At 36.4% G+C, this 24,799-nt stretch overlaps 1 protein-coding gene across 50 annotated transcripts in view; it reads left to right on the forward strand.

Moving 5' to 3' along the window:
- The window catches only part of dnajc24 (DnaJ (Hsp40) homolog, subfamily C, member 24), a 276,223-nt gene that overhangs the window by 38,314 nt on the left and 213,110 nt on the right, over nt 1-24,799 (forward strand). For 16 of the 50 annotated variants that reach the window (XM_073941897.1, XM_073941901.1, XM_073941894.1 and 13 more), the window contains 3 exons: nt 19,912-20,082; nt 22,935-23,023; nt 23,556-23,674. In XM_073941897.1, coding sequence (XP_073797998.1) covers nt 19,912-19,931 — 20 coding nt within the window. In that variant the 3' untranslated portion in view covers nt 19,932-20,082; nt 22,935-23,023; nt 23,556-23,674. Of the gene's footprint in view, nt 1-10,616; nt 10,671-19,901; nt 20,083-22,934; nt 23,024-23,555; nt 23,675-24,799 lie in introns of those variants that run through there. The other 34 variants (XM_073941886.1, XM_073941887.1, XM_073941862.1 and 31 more) reach the window with 7 other exon arrangements.

Consider the following 24,799-nt stretch of genomic DNA (forward strand, 5'->3'; position numbering starts at 1 on the left):
ATAACATAACTGCCTCTTTTCATTTTCATTAAAAATACAAAACATGCCCTGTCTCTTGCTGAATATCAGTTTTAATAATCAGTATTCAAAACATTATATTATAAGTTTAACGTACAATAAGTTTTTACAATTTAGGAAATAAATGCAAGTAATTAGTCAAATGTGCAGAAATTGGTGGTTACATAAATTAATGTATTAGCCTAACTTTGCACTCAGCCAAAACACGTAACCTGAAAACAAATAATAGCTTCAAAAGACCAAAGCCGGGGAATTCGTTGTTAGATATGGACAACAAGATGAATTAAATATCATGTTTAACAACTTTAGTGAGATGAAATCCAGCGGAAGATCCTTGATGAACAGTCTGACATACACAGCACTCATCTGGGTAGATGTGCTCAAAGCACCCGCTTTGGAGCTCAGATGTGCGCAAATTCTGCAGTGCATGCCAGAGTGTGTGTGGTCACGTGATGTGCATTTTCAGTGGTGTAATGTGTAATTCAGAGCTGTTCAGAAATGCTAAATGAAACTCCAGTGTGGATGTGGATTGTTTTTGTTCTAAAATGCCGTATTAGTGTAAACAGGGACTGAGTAACATCGCCACCTACTGGCCTGGCATGCATAATAGAGACTTTGTTGTTTTTGCAGATCTGTGTAAATGGGAATATCATTTGCAGTGTTGTGCAAGTTTCTTCCAAACTGTAATACATTACAGATTACTTATTACTGTTATTTAAATGTAATCCTGTACCTTACAATATTACTGTCTTAAAATTGTAATTAGTTACATTACTCTTATATTACGTTTTAGTTACTTTCACCAAAATAACTACAGAATTAAAACTTAACATTATAAAATTCTATAATGAGCATTTTACATCTAGTAGAAAGTGATTTGATGTAGCAGAATGAGTGTGACCTCTCCAGGCTACTAAAATTATAGTATATAATTGGCAATGTGAAGGCTCAAGACAATGCAAGAAAGGATGACAGCCAGGATCACAAATGATCTGTTAAAAGTATGGTAGAGGTAAAGTGTTGATCTGGCAATATCTGTGAATGGCTTGGCTATATTCATATTAGACACAACAGGCCGATATGTAAACTCCAATGCCATGACAAAATGCAGATTTTGTTTCTTTTCTTATTGTTGCCATTATTGTATTTACTTTACATTCAAGTGGTTTACAACACAAAAAGGTCCTGCACAAAGTGAGCATGATGAACAGCTTTCTCAGTATAATGTTTGTGCATCTATTTTCTGATTTGTGGTCAAAACTGCTTGCAAGCTCTCACATACGCTGCTCGCGCACAAATTCTCACGATCTCTCAAATATGCACTGCTCACGCACAAATTTTCTTGCATGCTCTCAGTACACTGCGCTCAGTGAGATTATATGCAAACTCACAATTTGTGTCTTGTGTTCCCTTTTCCTTTCGAGCTTTTTGATATGATTTATATTAGTACACTTTTTATTAACAATAACCAAAATACTAAAATAGACATATAATTTTTATCTACAAAAACAATAACATTTTTGGATGTATGTAATATGATGAGATATTTCCAGTTTTAAACACTTAAAGATACAGAGAATAGATGTTGGATGTAAAGAATAAGTTTTATTTGAAAAACATTTATTAAACATCCAAAAAGTGCACCATACTAATCAAATAAATAACATTTAGACTAAAATAAAAACTAACGCAAGCAAAAATGTAACTAATAGAAACACTTGATTATAGCCTACTGTACTATTCACTTTTGAAATAAATCTCAATATCAATCTCGTTTTATCATGGCAACTAAAACAAAGTGAACTAGTGTCTTCCACATTGTTGATGAGATTGTGGAGGACATTTTCCCTGTCATCCTCTTCATTTTGAGAAGAAGCTGTTCCACAGACCCACTGAACACACATATTGTCATTAAGAACTTTAATTACTCTGTTGAGGTAATACTATAGTTGCTATGGTAACACAACAAGTGTAATATAAACAAATGATCCAGTGCTGTAGTTTTTTATTTTATTTTATTTTTTTACAATATGGGGTATATTGTACTACAATTCACCACACTTTACTGTAGTAAAACTACACTTCATATTTCATTTTATGAGTTCACTATTCTTAATACGACAGTATGTTTAAGCATTCATTGTAAATACTAGCCTAAAACATAGGCAGTATACCTTACACTCAAAAGCACTAGTATTTATTATAGAATTTATCTTAACCTGTAGGAAAATAGTGTAGCAATATATAAACCATATAAACATTCTTGGGCTAAAAAAATTAAATTGGAGCATCTCTGGAGAGCAACAGAACGAAAGGAAGAGGCAACACAAGGCACAGAATAGCCACATTTCCACTATCAGGCCAGTGCGAGCCAGGGCTTATATCGAGCCAGGCCGGGTCCAATCGCCCGGGAGGTTGAGCAGTGAGGCCAAAATCATGTCGCGTTTCCACTGTCCACTGTTCATATAGTGTATTATCTCCAAAATAAATAAAAACAATAAATAAATAAAAGAAAAAAGCCGCTCGCGGCATCAACAGAGCTGTGAAGGGAGCGCTCTTTTCCTCGGTCTCACACACACATACAGGCATCTAAACGCGCGCACAAACACACCTTTTAAACTTGACAAAAACTCTCAAAAACCTTTACTGTCTATTTGTGTCTTCAATATGGTGTAAAGATTATTATGCGTCATTGAAACATCAAGGAGGACGCAGCAAAGAAAAGTCACTTATAAATGAAAACTACTTTATTATTTTATGCAACAGTCTTACATTTAAAAGAGAAACACAAGGGCGATCATACGCAAAAAGACCCCAGCCTATAACTTGTTTCAGATGTTTTATTTCCCTTTTTTATTTGTTTATGTGTTTGACGCATGTGCAATCGGAAAACTGCCCCCGCCTCTCCTTTTACTCCGCCCCGAAGCCCCAGCTGGCCCTCTTTGGCCCAAGGTATTCGGCGGGCCAAAAAAGGCCGGCCACTGGCCCCAAGAAAGCCCCGATTTGGCCCGATTAGGCCCTGGAAGTGACAGTGGAAACGCGACTGGCCTTGGCTCGCCCTGGCTCGCTCGCTTTAGGTGCGATAGTGGAAACGCGCCTAGTGTGAGTCTGCATCATATGACGGAGCAAGAGCAGGTCGTTAGAATGTGAGCAGCCCAGCCAGTGTTGAGTGAACGCGAGGAGTTTTGTCCACCGAGGAAACTGGCACGTTCACTCGCTCGTATTATATGAATGAGCTTACGACATTTGTCAGTGAAATAACGCCATATGCACTTTCGTCCATCTCGCGAATGCACTGTTATCTGCCATTTTCATCTTTTTGCCGCTTTTCCGCTGCGCGTACTGCGAACCAGGCTGAGCCAATAGCCCCAAACCTTGAGCTCAGAAGCTGAAATCATTCCGCGTTCAAAGTAAAAAGGTCCCATTGCCAGAGGGAGATTCATGACAACATGCACATATATTCATTAGCCACGAACAGGAAATAGAACTGCGGTATTTTTTATTTGTTAATGTTTTAATTTTACTGAAAATGTATTAGCAATGCCTTACACTACTGTGTTACAGGAAAATGTAATACATTACTGTAATACATTACTTTTGTAACGCATTACTCCCAACACTGATCATTTGTCATCTGTATGCAAATCTTTTCAGTTTTATTATACTTTGTTGTTATGTAAACATGCATTATAATTAATTATGTACCCAGCAACAGTAATGCTGATTTTGATTTAATGAGCTGGCGATGAAGAATAATCAAACTCCTGAGTTTGAGAATCTTCTTGAATGTTTCATTCAAAGCTTTGAGCCACTTGTTTATAAATAAGACATTTTAGAAAGACTGGGATGGAATAATAGATTGAATTTGGAATTCAATTAAGTTGGCTTTAATTTGACAATAGCTATTTTTAATTAGCCTTAGTTCTTAGAAAAAAAAATCATTTTCTTTTTTTATTTATTTTTTTGCCTTTACTTTATCTTTCTCCTCCTAAAGCACGCTAGACTTAATTGAACAACTACTTGTACTCCAAATTGCATAGAAAAACAGCTGGCATTCGAATTGGTTTCCTGGTCTAATTTCCTCAGAGGTAAACCTGCATGTCTGTCCCATCTGTCAACAGGTGAGAACCCAGCGCTGAAGGCAAATGCTCTAGTGGCTCCCTGCACAAACGGCCTAATTTAATAAGGTGATGCCGGTGTCACCCAATGCTTATCTACTAAACTCACACAGGGTTTTCTGAGAGTTTAAACAGTGCTGGGTTTGAGCAGGGTAGAAAGTTGACACCTGCCTTTCCAATCCTTTAAGACAACAGTAAGTATCTCACCTGCTGCTGTCATGACCCCACAAAGATTTAATCATATCATGTTGACATGTTTTATCAGATTTTACTACACCAGTTCTAATAATAGCTAAATAGAATCAATCTAACTTTTATTGCGCTGTATCTTGTGCTGTAAAACCAACAGCTCGGAGCATTCATTACTTGCAGCTTCTTGGCTCTTTATTGTCAAACAGTCGGGAGTTTATTCCCAGTTAAGAGCAATGAGAGAGAGTAAAGCGAAAGCCTCTCGTCAAAAGAAAAGGCTCGAAACCCAATTGTTTTGATGACTGATCTGTGGCCCAGACTGTCATCATTACCCCCCATGAGAGGGACACCCACCCCCTAAAACAATCCACTCTGGGCTAATGGCTCCTACGCATTTCATTTGTAAGACACTATAGAAAGTCTGCTACAATAGGCTCCATCTTGAGAGGGCCCATCTGGGTGCCTCTTAGATCCTTTGAACAGCACGGAGGGTCGCTGACCTAGAAAGCCATCAATAAAAGACAATCCTTGGGAGGACAAATTGAAGAGCGGTGGAATCTCTCGTCTTTGCCTTACTCAGCTTTGAGTTTATGGGTGAGGCTGAAGATATTCGCCCACTGTACTGCCTTCGTTACTCAACTTTCCTGTGATTATTTGGTTGTCAGAGGGTCAAGTTGTTTCTGAGGTGAATTGAATGCAAGCTCTTGCAGGGAGTTTGGAAAAGGCTGAAATTTAAACAGCGCAATCAAATTTTTGATGACAAAATTCAGACTATATATTGTACGTTTTCAAGACCTACACAGCTTGCACATTTTTGTTGCACTAAAAGTCAACACTAAATCGAAGCATTTTTGCACAGTTTTAAATGAAAAGGAAGAGATGAAACAAGAACAACAAACTACTGAAGACAACAAAAACATTAATGAGCACTTGAGTAAAGGGATTTAAAAGATGTCCACAACTATTTCAAAACAAGTACAAAGACTATTTTGCTGTTTATTACGCTTGGAAAAAAAAAAAACAATTTACACATCAGTGCATAAGACTTATATAATAAATATTTTAATATTTTTACCAGTTGGCCCCATTCACTTCCATTATAAGAGGCACAGTGTAGCTCTTTTTATATTTAAAGAAAGAAAATTCCATCGGTTTACCTCAATCATTCTTGTATGTACTAGTATTTAAAGGACCTTTTTATGTAAGTAGAGATGTCCAGATCTGATTACGTGATCGGAAATTGGACCTGATTATGCAGACTCAAGAGATGTTACCTCCCAATCAGGACTCCAATAAATATTAATATAAAATTCTCATTATTTGTAACACATTTATTGTTATGCAATGGCACAGAGTTAGACCTCTTTCATGACTTCACACAGAAACAGAAACAATGTATGCGGCATGACATCACTTTGTTGCAGAGGCGACATTGGTTAAAGGTCGGCAAAGTATAACACGGAAGCAGCTTGAAGCGGAAAGTGCGAGTATGTCTGTGGTCTGGAGATATTTTAAAGTTGATGACGACAACATTGCCATAGCAAACTGTGAGATAAGTAAACTTGGGATTGCCTGTTGGGTATTTTAAGTTGAGGTGCTATTAGTTTTTATATTTCATATTTTTTTTATATTTACTGTTGCATTGCAAGTCCAAAAGTAAAGAATTTATATTATTTATTGCTTGATTATTGAAGCTACCTCACAGAAGTGCTCTGTTTGTTAACAAAGTTGTTGAATGTTAAAATAAGGTGAATTAAATGAAAATAAGGAACATCCTGGATTTGTTTCTTCGCTCTTCTTAGTTTTTTTTTTTTTATGTACTATAGAAGTATCGGATCAGGTTTTGGTATCGATACTAAAAATCAAATTACTCAGACTCGATGGCAAAAAAAACTGATCGAGACATCATTAAATGTACGTTTTATGTGCTTTTATAAGGTATGGTACTGTATTAAAATGTTTAAATGCCATTTAGATGATCTAATCAGTCTTTGACATACTAGACCAGGGATTTTCAAACTGTGGGTCACGACACACTAGTGGGTCGCACAGTGAACAAAGGTGGGTCGTGCAACGTCACATTGCTGCCGCCATATTTACATTGCGGTGAATCAAACCAGTACGATTGACGGCAATAACTCAAAAACCTCTTACCCTAAAATTATCTAAAGTGTGTTTCCTACAAAAAGACAAAGCTGGTTATGTTTCACAGCTGTCTTTTTCTCATTACGAGCACTGCTCCATTTGAGCCCTCGCAATCTGCGTTTAGCCGGTAGAGCTCGCGCTGAGCGGAGCTCTCAGTAAGGGACCGTCGGAAAAGTGCCTTTTTTTTTTTCTTTTTTGCTCCGTCCTGCGGGTTTTATTTTAAACACTACTAATTTTCTCTTAAATGAGCACAAACAGTTACTAAAGTAGTAGATTGCTTCATTATAGATCTGTGCAGTCTTACATTAACACCTCTGTTATCAAACAAAACACAAAATTAATTTGCTGCTCTTCACTAAATAACTATAACTTTAATCAATATGCAAATACAATTAAAAGTTAAGTAGATTTTATAGCTTTGTTTAATTTCTGTATAGGCCAATGATTTTAATAGGCTAAACCTTATATTTTATTGTCAATATTTTCTAATGTTTGCTATGTATTCTATCATTTGAAGCTATTTGTTGTCCCATATTTTTAAAATCCCAACGTTGACAGATTGCTAATCAATAAATAGCTATAGTGCTATCTGTTAGTTTTAACGTCACCTAATGTTATGGAAGGGCATAGATGTTATGGAAAATAGTAAAAGTAATGTAACTACCCCCATCATTCCTTCCTCAAGCAAATGTGTAAATATTAGATCTATTCAGCTATAATGTTAATTGCAGTGGCATATTTATCTGACGTTTCCCCAGTTTGTAGTAGTCGATCTAAAAGCTATTTAGTTTCTTATGACTATACACTAGCAGTGGAATTTACTGCAATGTGAAAGGGCTTGATCAAAGGTTGATCATATTCTCTTTTTAAAAAAAAAATAAGAGTATCTTTTTCAACAATAAAATGATCAAAGATAAAGCATCTCACAAAAAGCAATTCAAGCCTCATCTTGTGCATATCAAATCACAAAATCCAAAAAGCCACACATCATATATTTTTTAATGCTTTGAATGGGTACATTTTTTTTTTTACCCATTTTTTTCATATTAAAATAATATGGTGGGTCTTGGGATTGAATTACTTGCCTAGGTGGGTCCCGGAATAAAAAAAGTTTGGGAATCCCTGTACTAGACCACATCATTGACCATTCTACAACATTGTACTGCGAGTCCACCACCAAATGACAGGTTTTACCCACCGCCTTTAAATGACCAAATAAATGCAGTGAAATGACACCATAAACCACACATCTGAGTCCATTGACAATCCTTCACTCAAACATACAATATACATTGTAATTTACGCTATTGGCTTGTGGGAGGGAAGCTAATTATTCGCTTTTTTTTTTTTTGGTCAATAATCAGAAAAGGTCAGTGGTGGAGCTGTCACTGCCTTTCACAATGCCAGGCAGGCAACAGATGTTAATTCGAACCATTACTGTCCTATCGCTCGGCGAGATGAGTTCATGACAAACAGCGGAGCTCTCTCCCATGCAGAGAGAGAGACAATCCAACAGACTATAATTACCTTCAGTGCCATGAGACTGATGGAGACAAGCCCTGCAGAAAAGGACCCATCACCTACCTTAGATATAATATTTTACTACCTAGTAATTTATCCATCATTCCTGAAAGCACTTGGGTCCTATTGTTGTCAGAGCAGGGGAATGAAGGCACCGGAGAGGACTTCAATCTCTGAAATTACACCATTTTGGAGACAAAGGCGGGATGGAGGGAGAAACAGGGAAGCCATGCTTTTGGGTGGCACTTTTATCATTGAGTGGCAGATAGTTGAACAATCAGCAAGTCTGAGGGCAAAGCGATGTTCAGGCAGACAGTGCCTTTTGTTTTTAGGCCGAATCCAAATGGGTTTGGGGCTGGAAATGAAAAGAAACATTCATAGCATATCAAAATATAATTTTACTGTAACCGATTCTGTTATTTGAAAGGCTGAAGGGGGAGAAAGAACACAAGCTCTTGTGGAACTGATCATGTTTCATGCTGAAGTACATGAGCAATAGCTGTATTTCCAGTCTGTCAGGAAAAACAAAAACGTTCCACACAAAGCTTATCATAGAATTGCAGTTACATTTCTAGGCAACTTTTGTGACAACAAGATTGTTTGATTTGCGACATTTTTTTTTTCCAAAGTGCACCAACAAATGCGGACAATAACTATTTTGTACTGTCATTTCTCAGGCATTCCATGACCAGACAGGCACATATTTAGCATGTTCAATCTGCAAAAGTGAGCTTTGACAGACAGTTTTGTGATATCATACATGTGCTTATGTATATGTTCAGACTTGAACAGCAGGAGTAAAAAACAAAACAACTAAAGGCCGGCTCACACTGCGTTTTTATTTTTTATTTTTTAATCCTGAACAATTGTAGCATGTCAGACTGCACAAACATGGCTCCATGTCACACTGTAAGATCTCAGCCATCAAAATGTCAGACTGAACGACAATAAAGATGCACCAAACATGGAAGAAAACTGCCCCTGAGTTTGACGTCATCCACACGTGACACTTTCACCACCCCGCTTTCTGAAATGATTCCTCTCAGCAAACATAAACAATCTGAAGAGGCAATTTTGCTCACAGCACACCTCAATAATAAAATCAGGAAAAAAAAACTTTTGACATTTCCCCGCGGTCTTTTGAATTGTTGCATGAATTGCATCATCAGATTCTGCACTCCTATTGGTTCTTGGATTGACACTCTTCGCAGCTGTTGTCACACTGCAAAAAAGTGTCTAAACTCTTCTGATACTGCCAGAACTTCATTGGAGGGGAAATCTAATCACAAGGGGCATCAAGCAGCTGTCTGTGAACATGTCAAATCAATGATTAAAGACCACAGATTTTAGCCTAGGATTTCAGGAAACTTTTAGGATTTCCCAAATTTATCTATTTATCTAATTGTGGCTAAAATCATCAGTGTGAGCAGGATATAAGATGAACTGCAGGATCGCATATGAATATGCAGTGTAAAAAGATTCTGTTAATTAACAGTTTCTGTATTTTTTGATACACAATTTTTTTGAAATGGTTTTGAATTTTTTTTAATGGTTTTGAATTGCATTATGGGATGTTGACCTCTGCTCTGTTGACTTTTAATATTGAAAAGTCAGTGCAGTTTAACAGACTTTTATTGACTAGTTTAAAACAATATGTTGTATAATAAATTATGAAGAGAGAGAATTCAGTAAAATAAAAGTACTTTTTGTACTTACAAAATCAACCCAAGAAATATATCACCCCAAACTATTAAAAATGTAATTGTAAGTAATTGTTTACTACACTGTGAAACCCATCAGTCAACTTTATCAAATGAAATGAGTGTAGTTAACTCAAAATTGACCGAAAGTTAATTCTGCTCATTTAAAAACTCAGTTATTAGTTAATTAAATGTCATTACTTGAACTTAAATAGAGTAAGTTCAGAGTACTCATTAAAATTTGTTTTGTTTTTTACTCAAATGGTTTGTTGCAATCAGATTCCTCAAATGGTTTGAGTTTCCTTAACTTATTGAGTTTTACAGTGCTCAGTTGGTTGACTTCTTTTTATTTGTTGGTTTTTACTGTGCACAAATTGCTTCTTTTACTTAAATGAATTAAGTTCACAGTACTCATCAGGATTTGTTTTTGAAATTAAATGGTTTGTTCTAATCGGTTTCCTCAAACGGTTTGAGTTACCTTTACTTTTTGGGTTTTACAGTTTAATCAAAAATTGTTGGAGGAAAGATCAAGGATCGCAATACAATTAAAAGCATAAATAAAAATGTTAATTTACTGTTCAGTTATGAATATTTTTTGCAGTGTGCCTATAGAGTTTCTTGCGAAATCATGATAGAAAAATAATACATTGTCATAGAATAAATTGTAGTTACAAAAAAATAAAAAATTATTATGTGACTTAATCGCAGTATGTAATTATAGCCCATTTGTCTTGTGCATGTGGACATACACATTTAATACCTCTTCAGGAAATCCTGTGGTGTAAAGTAACAAATTACAAATACTCAAGCTACTGTAATTGAGTAGTTTTTCTCAGAGATTTTTTGTGCTGTCTCTGTATACTACTGTATTTACTTCACTACTTTCCTTCAACCTGCAGTCAATACTTTATTCTTTCTTGTCTAGTGGGATTAGAAGACTCCTTCTGTGATTCCTGTCCAATCAAATCGCACAAAGAAGGTAAATCGTGTCATAATAAACTACCTCAAGACAGTGGATGATTTATGAATGCAGAAAACAGTTTGGAAGCACTAAAAAGAGTCCAAGATGTCAATTTGAGGTTGGTTTAAGCAGCCTGATCTCACTAGAAATCGTCAGTATTTTACGTTTTATCAGTTCAGTGGCTAATTCGTATGAAATTGAATGAGTTCAGTCATACGAAAATGTATGATTTAAAAAAATCGTGTGGCAACCAACCACACCCCTAACCCCAACCTTCATTGGGTGTTGAACAAATCGTACTAAATTGTACGAATTAGATCGTACGAATTCTTACGAATTAGCCACTAAAGCAAAAAGTTTTGAATTGCCGTGGGATTGCGTTGGTTTAAGATGTTGGCTCCACGTTGATTTTGGTCAGTTTCTAACACAACCTAAAATCAACCAAATATTAACATCATTTGATGTTGTTATTTGACATAAAAAAAACGTTCTCAGACATTAAATTTTGGTCACCTGACATCACAACCTAAATCAAACCTAATATTAAGAATGAAGCTACATTTACACAACTCTAATATGAAAGAACACAGAGACATTGGTGTGGATTATTACTCATGTTGACATTTTCCTCAGTGGTAAAAAGAGTACTGAAAAAATGTAGTGCGAGTAAACATATTTGTTCATATATTACTCAAAGTATGAGTAAAGAGTAGCCCTTTCTAAATTACTCAAGAGTAGTGAGTAATGAGTGTTACACTGTAAAAAGCTGATGCATTTACATGTAATTTGTGAATGTGTGTAAACGTTACAATCTGTAGTGTATTTATTTATTATCCAGCAGTCACACAACGTCATAAGACGTTAAACTCTTTGCATCCCCATAGACTGTAAAATGGCATCCTGGCACTCATAAACTTAATACATGAAATATACTTTGGCCTTCAGGAAATGGGTGGATTTTTTTAAAAACACAATCATATGTTAGTGTCATTTTCTCATCATATTTTATATGACAGACCATACTTTATGCTACTTCCCCTTTTTCTGAGTCTTTGAATCCAGATCTGGCCTTTGGTGCAATACCAAGCTGTGCACCGTTGATATAATGAAAAGCCACCAGCTACTCAGTGAATCCCATGACAAAAAAGGAAGTGCATCTTCTGCTTGTCATTACATCTCGGTGACGTTGCTGGTTTTAATGACCTCCTTGAGCCAGGGGGTCATACAAACCCACTACTCTCCAGGAAAAGGCCTCTATTAATGGGAAAAGGAACAGAGGCACCCGGGCTGCTTCAGTTCAGCGGACAGATGGGAGGCCATTGTAAATATTTTGATTGATGGAGGGTGGGGTCAAGGCGTAAACCTTTGTTTTCCATATAAATGGGGAGGGCGGCAGTCCAATGCAGGATGTTGGCTTGTTTTTGATAGGCCTCCCATTCCTTTGCATTGCAGAATGCGGCGGCACTGAAGGTTAGCGAAGGTTTCCATGGATGTAAAGAATGTTGGGGACATATTTGGTGCATCTGACCTTAAGTTGTTCCTAGTCTTGTAGTCAAGTTTTTTGTCAAAATTTCCACTAGTACTGCTCATAACTCAGTTCACAAAGTTGCCATATGGGTAATAATTGTTACCCATGACAAGTGATGGGAGTAACACATTACAAGTAACATGAGTTAATTAATAATTTTTCTTTTCTAAGTAATGAGTAAAGTAATGCTAAGTATTCATTCATTTTTTGTTCGGCTTAGTCCTTTTATTAATCTGGGGTTGCCACAGCGGAATGAACCGCCAACTTATCCAGCACGTTTTTATGCAGCAGATGCATTTCAGCCACATCCAATCACTGGGAAACAGCCATTCACTTTCATTCACACTCATATACTACGGACAATTTAGCCTACCCAGTTCACCTGTACCACATGTCTTTGGACAGTGGGGGAAACCGGAGCACCCTGAGGAAACCCACACGAACGCGGGGAGAACATGCAAACTCCACACAGAAATGCCAACTGACCCAGCCGAGGTTCGAACGGACGGCCTTCTTGCTGTGAGGCGACAGCACTACATACTGCGCCACCACATCGCCTAACGCTGAGTAAAATTAAGTAATTATATTTTAGTCGCTTTTTTAAAAAATGTAGTGGGGATTACTTTGATTCAACTCATTAAAATAAATGTAGTCACATTAAATCAGACACACAATGAGAGAATGCAGAAACAGACAGAAACCAAGGTGGCCGATCCTTATGCTGTGTTCACACCAGACACAGAAAAAACATCAAGTGCGATTGATTTACATGTTAAGTCAATGCAAAGAGGTGAATAGACATCCTGCGGTACGCAAGAATGAGGTGGCATGAATGACGCGATTTGCAAGAATGAAGTGGCGTGAGCTAATTTGTTTTGCGTGTTTGACTCACTTACCGGGCAAATTATTTGAGTTGAAAAATCAGAACCACAGCGGACATTCAGATGTTAAACAATCAGGAGTTTTCTCTTGTAGGGGCATGATTATGACGTAGCACCTGTTGTTGGTGTCTTGAGGGGAAATCCTCTTACTGACACCGGACAACAGTTGATCAAACTAGGCTCGGCTCAGTCAGAAACACCGCTGAAAGCCTCATCATCCAGATATAGTTTCTGTGGGAGCTTATGAACTCACAGAGCTGGGTGCACCTCTGAAAGGATCTAGTGGACTCAGACACGGCTCCAAATGAACCAACACTGTTTTTTAGCCTTCATAAAGCACAATAACACATTCTCTCAATAAAATCTATGTTAGCCATTTAGCAGCGAAACTAGAGCCACCGGGCAGACAGAAGCCCTGTCCATAACACGAATCTGCGTCTAGTGTGAGGGGAATTTGATGCACGAATGAAGAGAGTAAACTTAAAATGTTCATGTGTCTATTTACATGCGAATAGCACGATTTATTCATGCGTACCACTTTAAGTGTGAACACAGTGTTACACTTCTGCAATGTATGTGTAATTTTTTTCATTTTTAATAATAAGTTATGTCAAAAATTGAGACAAAAGTACAAAAGTAGCAAACACGTTGTTAACTTTCATTAATCTGTATATACGGCACGTATATCGCTCAGCTAAGGATGTGCTAAGAAGATAATTATTCTACATTATTTCTTTATTTGGTTTTTCAATATATCGACTATATATTGGGCTATATTGACTGATGTTTCTCTGGCAGAAAAGCTTGAAATAGACGTGTGTATTGACGACAGATTTTGTGGTCAACAAACACATTGGAATCTCAGCGAACACTTGCTTCGCATACAGAAGACATATTTCCAAATAAAGCTTTAAATCTGTACTTTTAATGAACCAACTATACATGTAATCTGTATGACACAAACGGGAGGTTCAGTCTGTCCTGTAAATTGCACATCACATGACAGCAACTAGTCAAACACACACAAACTTGTAAACAAAGAGTTTTTTTTGCTGTTTTTTGCTGTTTTTTTTCTGGAGGTGATTCGCCATCTAGACCAAGTTGTTAATTACTTCTGAAGACCAGCATGATTTGACAAAGCATTTTTCAGAGGATGATATTATGTAGAATAGCCATAAAAAAGGTTAGTGCCGTGATCACGTTCTTTTCTAGTGTGCATGCGCATTAGCTCGGGCATGCTGAAAAAATGCTGATTTTGTTAGATTCCAAAATTTTTAAACAAAACGTATGAAACAGTTTTTAAAATTTTATTGTTGATTTCAAATATGTTATGTAATCGTAAGCTTTGCAAACAGTTTTGGAGAATTTGATGTTTACCCATTTAGACAGAATGCACAAGCATACTGCCCAAGAGGCTTTTCAAAGATGGCCGCTGAGTGAAATGACTTGCCTTAAAGGGACTTTGTTATTATACAGTGTGTTGTTAGTTACACAGCTCCTCTATTCAAAAAAAGAAAACCTGCAAGTTTTGAAAGAGATTAAGCCTCAGCCAGATAAGAAAAAGTCAATCAAAAGTCACGCAATGCATTCCTTTCCATAAAAGGTAACTATTTCAGCTACTAGTTCCTTTTTTGGGGAGTTACTCAATATTATAATGCATTACTTTGAAAAGTAACTTTCCCCAACACTGCCCATGACTGATGGATCTCAAAGGATTGCCTAACTTTTGTCAAGTTTGACCAGACCAATGTGATTTTAGCCTTGAGAGTGAGACTCTTTCCCAAGAGGCGTCAACAAGCGAAAGAGTCCAAAGCAACAGGTGAATTGAGCCCCTCACACCTTCCTCTCCTCCCCTAACAGAAAAAAATAAAAACACTCATAACCAGCAAACTGCAACAGTGACCAGCCCAGGGATCCAAATCAGCCTTTACCCACACATTACCTTAATGATGACACAAAGGATTGCCCCGTGGTCCAACCTCTTCGATTGGCCCCCAGCTCCTCACAGGTCTAATCAGGAAGTGTTGGTGTTAAGAAGAGTGGCTTTGCTAATTTAAGGTGTTATCTGCGAGACAATGGCCTGTTTTGTTATTGCATTAGAAAGGTGATTTGACCCAGGGGATCTGACACATCTTTTCTCTCTCTCACACACACACACACACACACACACGTGTACCCTGTTAAGGGGGTGTTAGACTGGAGGAGGAGAATTTGCTACAGGTTGCAAAGTATGAGATGATTTTTTTTTCTCAAATAGATATCATTTGCATGTCTTTTTAAAAGTGTTAAAGTCAGACTGTGGGCTTTGAGTGGTTTATTATTTAGTTATAAGTTGTGATGGTTATGGTCCTGGATGTTGGTTGGTCAGTAGAGTGTTCAGACTGGGGGGTCGGCTTTACAAAATGTGTATGTAGCATTGTGGAGAGCATTTGTTCATTTAATACCTTTTTTCTTTGCCTATTTTCATTTCGTACCATTGGTCTATTTTGTGCAGTTTAATTTGTTCAGTAATTTTCATCCATTTGTTTATTCGTTCAAAATGATCTTCTTCGTCCAGAACGTCCAATTGTAAATCACAGAATTTATTTGTATTTACGCTTTAAACATTATTTATTCAGTAATTCATAAAGCTGTTTGTCTTATGTAAGGTCTTGGAAATAATTAATTGATGAATTAATTGTAATAAGTGTCATTTGTTCATTCCTTATTTTCCCCAAACCATTTGTCCTAAATGGGCATTAAAATAAATTATTATTATTATTATTATTATTAATTTATATATTAATAAAAAACCTCACTGGTTGCTTTATTAGGTACAGCTGTCCAACTGCTTGTTATTGCAAATTTCTAATCAGCCAATCACATGGCAGCAACTCAATGCATTTAGGCATGTAAACATAGTTAAGACAATCTGCTGCAGTTCAAACTAAGCATCAGAATGGGGACGAAAGGTGATTTAAGTTACTTTAAACTTGACATGGTTGTTGGTGCCAGACGGGCTGGGTCTGAGTATTTCAGAAACTGCTGATATACTGGGATTTTCACGCACAACCATCTCTAGGATTTACAGAGAATGATCCAAATCATTGGATCATTATCTTATTGTTGTATTTATTTATTTATTTAAAATGTTTGTTTTTTACTATTTTTTTTTATATTATCCACATCAGTGCTTAATTGTGTAACTAAAGGCTTTACGAACAAGCTAGCTGTCAAAGTTGAACACATACAGTACTGTAGTAACACTCCTCAATGACGTACTTCCAACATAAATTTCATAACTGCCTGTTGCCGTATGCACTATGAGAGCTTGCCGTAGCAGATCAGTGTATAGCTGATAGCGGATGATTGATATGAAATGATGTCTGATGGCTCTGGAGTTGTTAGCACATTCAGTTCACATTAAGATAAATTGACTGCAGAGGGAACAGCCGCTGAGAGTCAAACAGACACGCATATGCACCAACAGCCCCTCATAAACATGATTGAAAGCTCGGTACACACATCCATCCACGTGCTTGCCTGAATTGCACATAATGACTCCAGGACACACACACACAGAGAGACACACATAAACACACAGTCAATTGAGTGTGAGAATGGCGATGAAACAATCTTTTCCGCTCTCGGCCTGTAATCGGGGCCTCACTTTTGAGCAGCGTCCATGCGAATATGTAGCATATTTGTCACATGATTTTAATAGAGAGAATCAAGTTATTTAGTTTGGGTAATGAGGTGGTGGCTTGTTGTGGGTTGGCAGTGACCTCTGTCAAACACAGGGCCATGAACACGTGATCCGAGGCAGCGATGGTTGCTTTGCCAAGCAAGAAAACACAGTAATGTCTCACTTGTTAAACTGTGGATGCGTCTCATTTTGGAACAACAAGCGGTTTGATCCTGTAAACACTGCAGAGACTGTTGAATGGTTCTTCAGTTTTGGAGGCTTTTTTGTGTCTAGGTCTAGGCATGTAACAAATCTTTAATCTGAAATGGAAATAGGTACCTATTTCTAATATTTAGTTTTGAACTGTGCATTTTTTTGGTATTGTATTCTTTTCTATTTTAAATTTTATTTAAAAGTTTACATTTTTCTTCATATAGCAAAATGTTATCATAGTATAAAGTAATAAAAAAAAAACATTTTATGCCTTTATTTTCACAATATTGAACCACTTTGCTTTTTTGATGTTTCTGTGTGTTCTATGTGAATGTTTTTTGACTGTGTTTATTTAGGATACAAAAATGCTGTCTTTGAAATTTTAAAAGACAAAGAAATGTAAAAAAACATAATTAATTCAACTACATAATTTCCCTCAATGGATATTTTGTTTTAAAAAGTAGTCTTGGATTGTTTTTTAGTTGAATGTAATGAGTTTCCAGACAGAGATTTTTATTAGAAAATACAAATAAGGAAATGCAAACAACTTCGAAATTTTTCACACCCCTGGCAAATTAGGACTTGCAGCTGAGAATTTCTTTTCTTCACAACAATGCCTCTTACATTGTCTTATCTTTTGTGTCATTTTTGATGAAAAAAACTTGCTGGTTAAAAGTATGTTTAATAAAGTTATAAGTAATATATATATATATATATATATATATATATATATATATATATATATATATATATATATATATATATATATATATATATATATATATATATATATATGCACAGTTGAATTATCAGTTGTCAGTTGAATTATTAGCCTTACTTTACATTTTTTTTTCTCTTTTAAATATTTCCCAGATGATGTTTAACAGATATATTCAATCATTTATTCATATATTTTCCTTCGGCTAAGCGGAACAAACTATGGCATATATTTTACACATTGGATGCCCTTCCAGCCACAACCTGGAACTGGGAAACACCCATACACTCTCACATTCACACACACTCATACACTACAGCCAATTTACTGTAGTATTATATTCAATTCATAAAAATACGACATGTCTTTGGACTGTGGAGAAACTGAAGCATCCGGAGAAAACCCACACGAACACTGGGAGAACAGAGAACATGCAAACTCCACACAGAAATGCCAACTGGCCCCGTCGGAACTCAAACCTGCAACTTTCTTGATGTGAGGCGTTCTTCCTAGCTAGCTCACTGACTATTGAACTAGTGAGCTGATTGAGATGCACCCCATAACACTTGCTTTGTCTGTTGCAGAATCCAGCACATAAATACCACACTTCTTCTTCTTTGCTTGTCAGCTTCATTTGTTTGCTTTCCTGTGGCATTTAATTTAAAAATAATGTCTATTGTGAACTCGGCAAATTAAACAGTTTATACAAGTGCTTAGAATTGTGTGTGTGAGTGTGTGTAAAGCACTTGATGTGTTTACACCGTCCACACAACAACAAGCACAGCATTTTTAAATGAATCCACTTTGATTAGCATTTTCAAAAAGCTTTGTTTTTTGTTGTTGATCTAATACCAAAACGAAAATGTCCACACTACATCCGCCATATTGTCATGTTCACATGACCTACCCACATCACCATCCAATCTACTTTGTTAATTTCCAATAGTGCAAACATTTCAGCTAAATTAAACTATTTAGCTGACCCCCTAGCTTGTGTACTGACTACTGAACTAGGGAGCTGATTGAGCTGCACCCCATTACACCTGTTTCGTTTGTAAAAGGACATCTTCGCTTTGCTTGTCAATTTTCGTTTGTTTGCTGTCCTGTGCCATTTAACAATGTCTATTGTGTTACGAGCAAACAAAACAGTTTATCCACGTGCTAAGAAAAGCGTGTGTTTGTGTGTGTGGAAAGCACTTGAGATTTGTCCCAAACCACTGCACCCTTTGTGGCCGCTGGAGTGGGTGTGATCCTCAGCCAACAAAGCTTGTTTGACTTGCAGAGTTTATTTTTTTCTGCACTGTTCTGTTAACTCACTTGTCATTACAAGCCGTTAAAGACACAAAGCCGGGCGTAATTACTCGAATTTGCTTTTTTTATTTTCTCCCATTTTATCTAATTCCAGTCTAAAAACATCACATCAGACCTTTAAGGATTAAAAAAAGAATGATTTTATGCCCAATTTTCTCTACCTACGTAACAAAGCCATTATTTTCTCTCCCCCGGAAACAAAATTAGAAGGTACAGTTCCTATTCAATGGGCCGTTTGTCTACCGGCGGCAATATATAAACTGTCACAGCATGAAATCGGTTTTCTGCCTTGGTTCATTTCAAATCAGAGGTTTCGAGCACATTAGTATCGCAATTAGAGGGACTCGGTTATGCAGCGCTTTGCCTTGGAAAACTCAGAGACCCCCTTTCTTTTTCTTTCTTTTTTTTTTATGTCAGTCGGGGCTTTAAGAAGGTGACCCTCATCGCCACAGATAATAAATTGATCAACTCTTAAACTTCTGAGAGTGTTGAATGGGGCTCACCCCGTCCATTGAGCGTGGACGGATTACTCACGCTTAGTTGGCTCTAGGTAGGCTTTGGCAAGCCTCCCCACCAGGCCTGGGAATGGGGCTTCATTGAGGCCCATTCATGAGCGCCTGACACAGAGCGTGCTTTTATACCGCACTGCTTTATTATGAGAAGATCCCCAACCGCCCACCCCGGGCTTGTCCTTGCTGTACTCTTTCTTGCACGTTAAGAAAAGGTTATCCCCTACCTTAATCCATATTGCAATGTGGATTAGAGAGCGAGTGTGTATATATATGTGTGTGTGTGTGTGAAAGAGGGGCGTGCAGAGTGTTTCAACTTCACACAAGTTCCCCCCTTATTTCAGGACACTCTCTTACTCTCACCCTGTTTTTTCCCTCCTCTCTCTCTCTCTCTCTCTCTCTCTCTTTCTCTCGCTCTCTCTCTCTTTTACAAAGTGCCTATAGGCTCCTGGTAAAGGATTTGCATGTTGAATGGGTAACCTGCAGTTCTGCTCAATGAAGACATCAGATCAAAGTTCAACCAGTCAAAGCCCTGCTAAAACGTTAAGGAGGCCGGCGCGTACACAATGGCACGGGATGAGCGGCAACCGCTGCCTCAGGAGAGGGGTAAAAAAAACACACTGGAATCCCTGATCCAGATTAAGAGCGGATTATGGCGTTCACAATGGAGCCGGTTTCATTTGAGTGTGCTAAAGAATTGTGGTCAATATTTTCGTTTTTATATGGTTATTGTGGCATTTTTAATCAGTTAAAATAGGATTTAATTGGACAAAAATAACACTTTTAAAACTTTAAGTCAGTCTTGTATTTTTAAGGGTTCCAGAAATAAGCATATACAGTTCTAACGCATAATATCTTTAAAAGCCTATTTCTAGGACCATTTTATAATGGCTTTTATGATTTTTTTTTCAGTGATTTAAGGAAGAAATCCAATACAGTGGATAGACAATATCCCAATAATCCTGTCAGGAATATTTAGAAAAAGTGTGGGTAACACTTTATTTTGATAGTCCATTTGAGTATTAGTAGACTGTCTGCTAATATTTGTTGATACTGCTCCTACAATAGACTTTTAACTGACTTTAAGAAACTTTGCAAGTACATATCAACTTAAACTAACCCTAACCCCAACCTAACAGCTTACTTATAATCTAAGTAAGAAGCAAAGTAATTTAAATTCAACAAACAGCCATCAAAATATTGTGTGACCAAAGTGTCATCAAACGCTAATTAAAAGTACTAGTAATTAATAAAATCATTATACTTTGCCACCATCTTCCAAACCATTCAGTTAAAAGTATTATATAATCTTGGTATGTAAATAGATTTGTAACTGAACGACTATGGAACATTTTAACCCATCTTTTACTTAAAAAATATTTGTGTGTTAAAATAAAATAATGATATGTTTGTCTTTAATTATTTAATTGATTTAGTTCCAACAATGCTGCATTTATGTAATCAAAAATATTATACAAATTTTTTCTTTTGAGTTTAAAATAAAAACAGAATTTGTCAGAAATATTTTTATATTCACATTTACACTTAGTGTATTCAATTATGTGTGTATATATATATATATACACACACACACACACACACACACACACACACACACACACACACACACACACACACACACACACACACACACACACACACACACATAATATATACATAATTGAATACACTAAGTGTAAATGTGAATATAAAAATGTTTCTGACAAACTCTGTTTTTGTTTTAAACTCTAAAGAAAAAAATTGTATAATATTTTTGAGTACATAAATCCGCCCCTGGCTGCACAATATATTGTTTGAGCATCGATATATGCTTGATGCAATTTGCAATGTGTGCATCCGCAATAGTCACACCACAAATATATGCAATGTTGAGTTGGGATTATAGTTGACTAAAATCCACAGGTCAAAATACATGCAGATTTGTGGAGACGCATAATTTAACCACTATTGTGTGAAATTATTATGGCATTTTAAGAGTTTAAAGCATTTTATAAGAACAAAAAGAGCATATATAAATTTAATAAAGACACATTGTATTGAAATAATTATATAAAAAAGACTGCAATTTTTACATTTGATTAATACATTTCTTTACCCAAATACTGTTAGAAAAACCATAAAGCACTGTTTGTTTCACTTTAACATTTGCTCCATTGTGTTTATTTATGACTGTAGTTTGTTTATTATATTTATAAAATATATTTCAGTCCCATACAAAATCATCCCAATCAATCTAAAGTAATAGAGCTGTTTAAGTCATCTGGTGAAATTGTATTTATATCGCAATATATATTGCTAAAAAACAAAAATATTGCAACGTCGAATTTTTCCAATATCGTGCAACCCTAATATATATAAAAAGCTAGGTTTGTGTGTGTATTATCGTAGATGCATATTTTTCATGTGTTATCTTTATTTAAAAATATTAAAATATTTTAATTATTTTATTTTTAATTGATAATAAAAAAGGAGGTTGAAAAATCAGCCTCCCCTAAATTACTCTTGATAGTGCTCATATTTAATAATATTTTCACCTCAGTTGAATAGATCATTACCCAAAATGTTCATCTTTCAAAATCCTCTTTAGCTCCACTAAAACTAAAATAGCAAGGCTAAAGACAATAACGCACTTAATTACCGCCCTTTAATTTCCTTGGCGCCAGGTCGTGCTTAATTGCTCTCATCTCCTGCCTTATTTGTGACAGTCACATCTTTAGGTTTGGAATCCGGCGACACAATGACAGCTCCCTGACAAGAAATTAATCCTTTTGCTGCTGTCTCTGAAATGAGCCCAAATGCCCCATGTTGGTTCCCTGACTATTAAATTGGGTTACTTTATGATATGGTATAATTGGTATCAATTGCTCTCCAGGTGATGTGGACCCTGTTGTTTAAATGGTGCTGCTTTTCCTGCAACGAAGGCAGTGTCTTGCTGGGCGCAAACTGTACTGAGACACTTCTGTGAGTAGCTATAATCTTAATTAGCTAACCCACTCGTTCAAGTAGATATCCACATTGCCTTCGTCATTATCTATATGAAATACGCCCAGCAGGATGGCCATGATACAATATATTACACACAAAGGCAACTGTGTGAAATGTGTGCTTCCCGTGCTTAAAACGGTGTGGACCTGAGCACTTTTCTCCTCATTTAATTCAGGCCTGATGAGCGGTGGTTAGCGCAGCAGGCTCACAGGGCGCCATTGTTTATTTGTCAAAAGTTAAAAATGCCTCCTTTTAGAGAGGTGCCCCAATGCTAAATTGGAAAGTTGAGTCCAAAATGCAGTGTAAAAGGTGTTGTAATTGATGGGTTCCTTGGAGGAATAAGCAAAGCCATTAAATTAATGTTTGGTGTTATGGGTCCCTTATGTGGTTAAGATTGTAAAAGGGATCGAGGAAATGTTAAGTAACTGAAATGATTTTTGGTGATGTTGCAGGATTTGTTTGTCAACCGAATGAAGCCAAAAGAAGTTGCAGACCCGCATGATAAAGTCTTTTTACAAAGTATATGGGCTAATTTGAAAAGGTAATGGAATAAAGTTTAATTTTAAGTAATTTCTGCTAAAAACCTTTAACAAAAAGTAGGTCATGGTTCAATTATAAATTAATTTTTTGTCAATGTTTACTCATTTGAAGCTTATTTATTGGATTTTTTGTCTGTCCAATGCAAGTATGTTCACTCACACAACAGTAGCTTTAAAATATTGAATCAGAAACTGTTTTCAAGAGTCTTCAACATAGACAGTATCACTTTATTTGATGAATGGATTTAATCTGTAGGCTTTTTAAAGCACCAAACAGTGAACAAAAGGGTTAAAATTGGACAGTGAAACTCAACTGCTTGCTTGATGCATGAGAACCAATTTGATTCATTCTTGCATGTTTGCAAAAGCCAATAAGGTTTATTTATGTGTGTCAAGCAGGTATGGTTGGGCTTCTGGTTTTTGTTTGCTGATAATTTCAACATAGGCTTATTTTGAAAACATAGCTTTATATACATTTCTGGAGAGCGCAAATGTATATAAGTTATTTATGTATTGCTTTCTCAATGTTAACAGTTTATCCAGTTCGTCATGTACGTCGGTGGACTTGGGACGCAGAGTGGAGCTGAGAGAGAGAACAGTGTTTGAGTCCAGTGAAGAACGGTTCCAGAAAGCAGTTAAGACAAAAACAAAAGGTAAAAAGAATCAAATGAACAAGTAAATAACAGAGTGAGAATGTGGTAAAATCTGAAAACCTGGTAAGAAAAAAATCAGTGGACTTTTATGGATTGCTTTTTAAAACACTGTGGTTGGGTTTAGGGAAGGGGGTGGACGGGTCAATTGGTTCTTTTTAAAACAATATTGGTTGGGTTTAGGGAAGGGGGAGGTTTGGGGGAATTAGTCAGTTGGTCAGTCACTAAATCAGTCAATCGACTGTGTCCTCTGTTGGATTTATGTGAGAACAGCTGGTGTGAATGGTACTCGTGAGAAAAAAAAAACAAAAAAACATAGCTTGTATGTAATCAGAATAAGCCTAAATTGGATAGTTTATGTCTCAATTAAATCCATTCATCAAAGCAATGTGTCTGTATGAGACCATTAAACCAAACTGTATTAAACCAAAGGATATTCTCAAAACCATCAAACTTTTAACGGAAAAAAGTCTAACAAAAAGATTTGACAAAAATGTCTTAGTTTGTGTAGAGATGAACAAAAGTCTTAAGGGTTTGGATATGAGACTAAGTAAATTAATTATTAAAATGCTCAGTAAAATAGAAACCTGTATTGGTGAACTCAAGAACCTTAAGAAAAAAATAGCCTAAGCAATTTTAATGTTAAATCCCAGCTGTTTTCCCCATCCAATTTCTGTTTATCTTTATGTCCTCGTTCCCCAACAATTGATATAAAACTTGAATGTTTTTTCCCACATATACACATTGATCAGTGAACAAAGGTAATCAAATTTTATCGCTGAAGCTCAATTGTGCTTGCTTGATGCATAAGAGCCAGTTAGATTCATTGTTGCATGTCTGCAAGAGCCAATACGGTTTGTTTTTGCTTGTCAAGCACGTATGGATGAGCTTCTGTTCTTGTTTGCTGATCAGTTTAAGGTGTCAATTAAATCTGTTCATCACACAAAGCAAACATATCTCTTGATAAATCTTAGATTAAAACTTTTGATTTCAAAACGAATCAAGGCATGGCATTTCGAAAGGAAGAACAGAAGTTTGACAGATTTGATAAAAAAAAATATCCTCATTTGTGTTAAGAAGATAAACACAAATGAGGTTAACCTATTCAGCTTAGGGATCTTTTACTTG

The sequence above is a fragment of the Danio rerio genome, chromosome 25 (assembly GCF_049306965.1).
Source record: "Danio rerio strain Tuebingen ecotype United States chromosome 25, GRCz12tu, whole genome shotgun sequence".
Classification (NCBI taxonomy): Eukaryota; Metazoa; Chordata; class Actinopteri; order Cypriniformes; family Danionidae; genus Danio; species Danio rerio.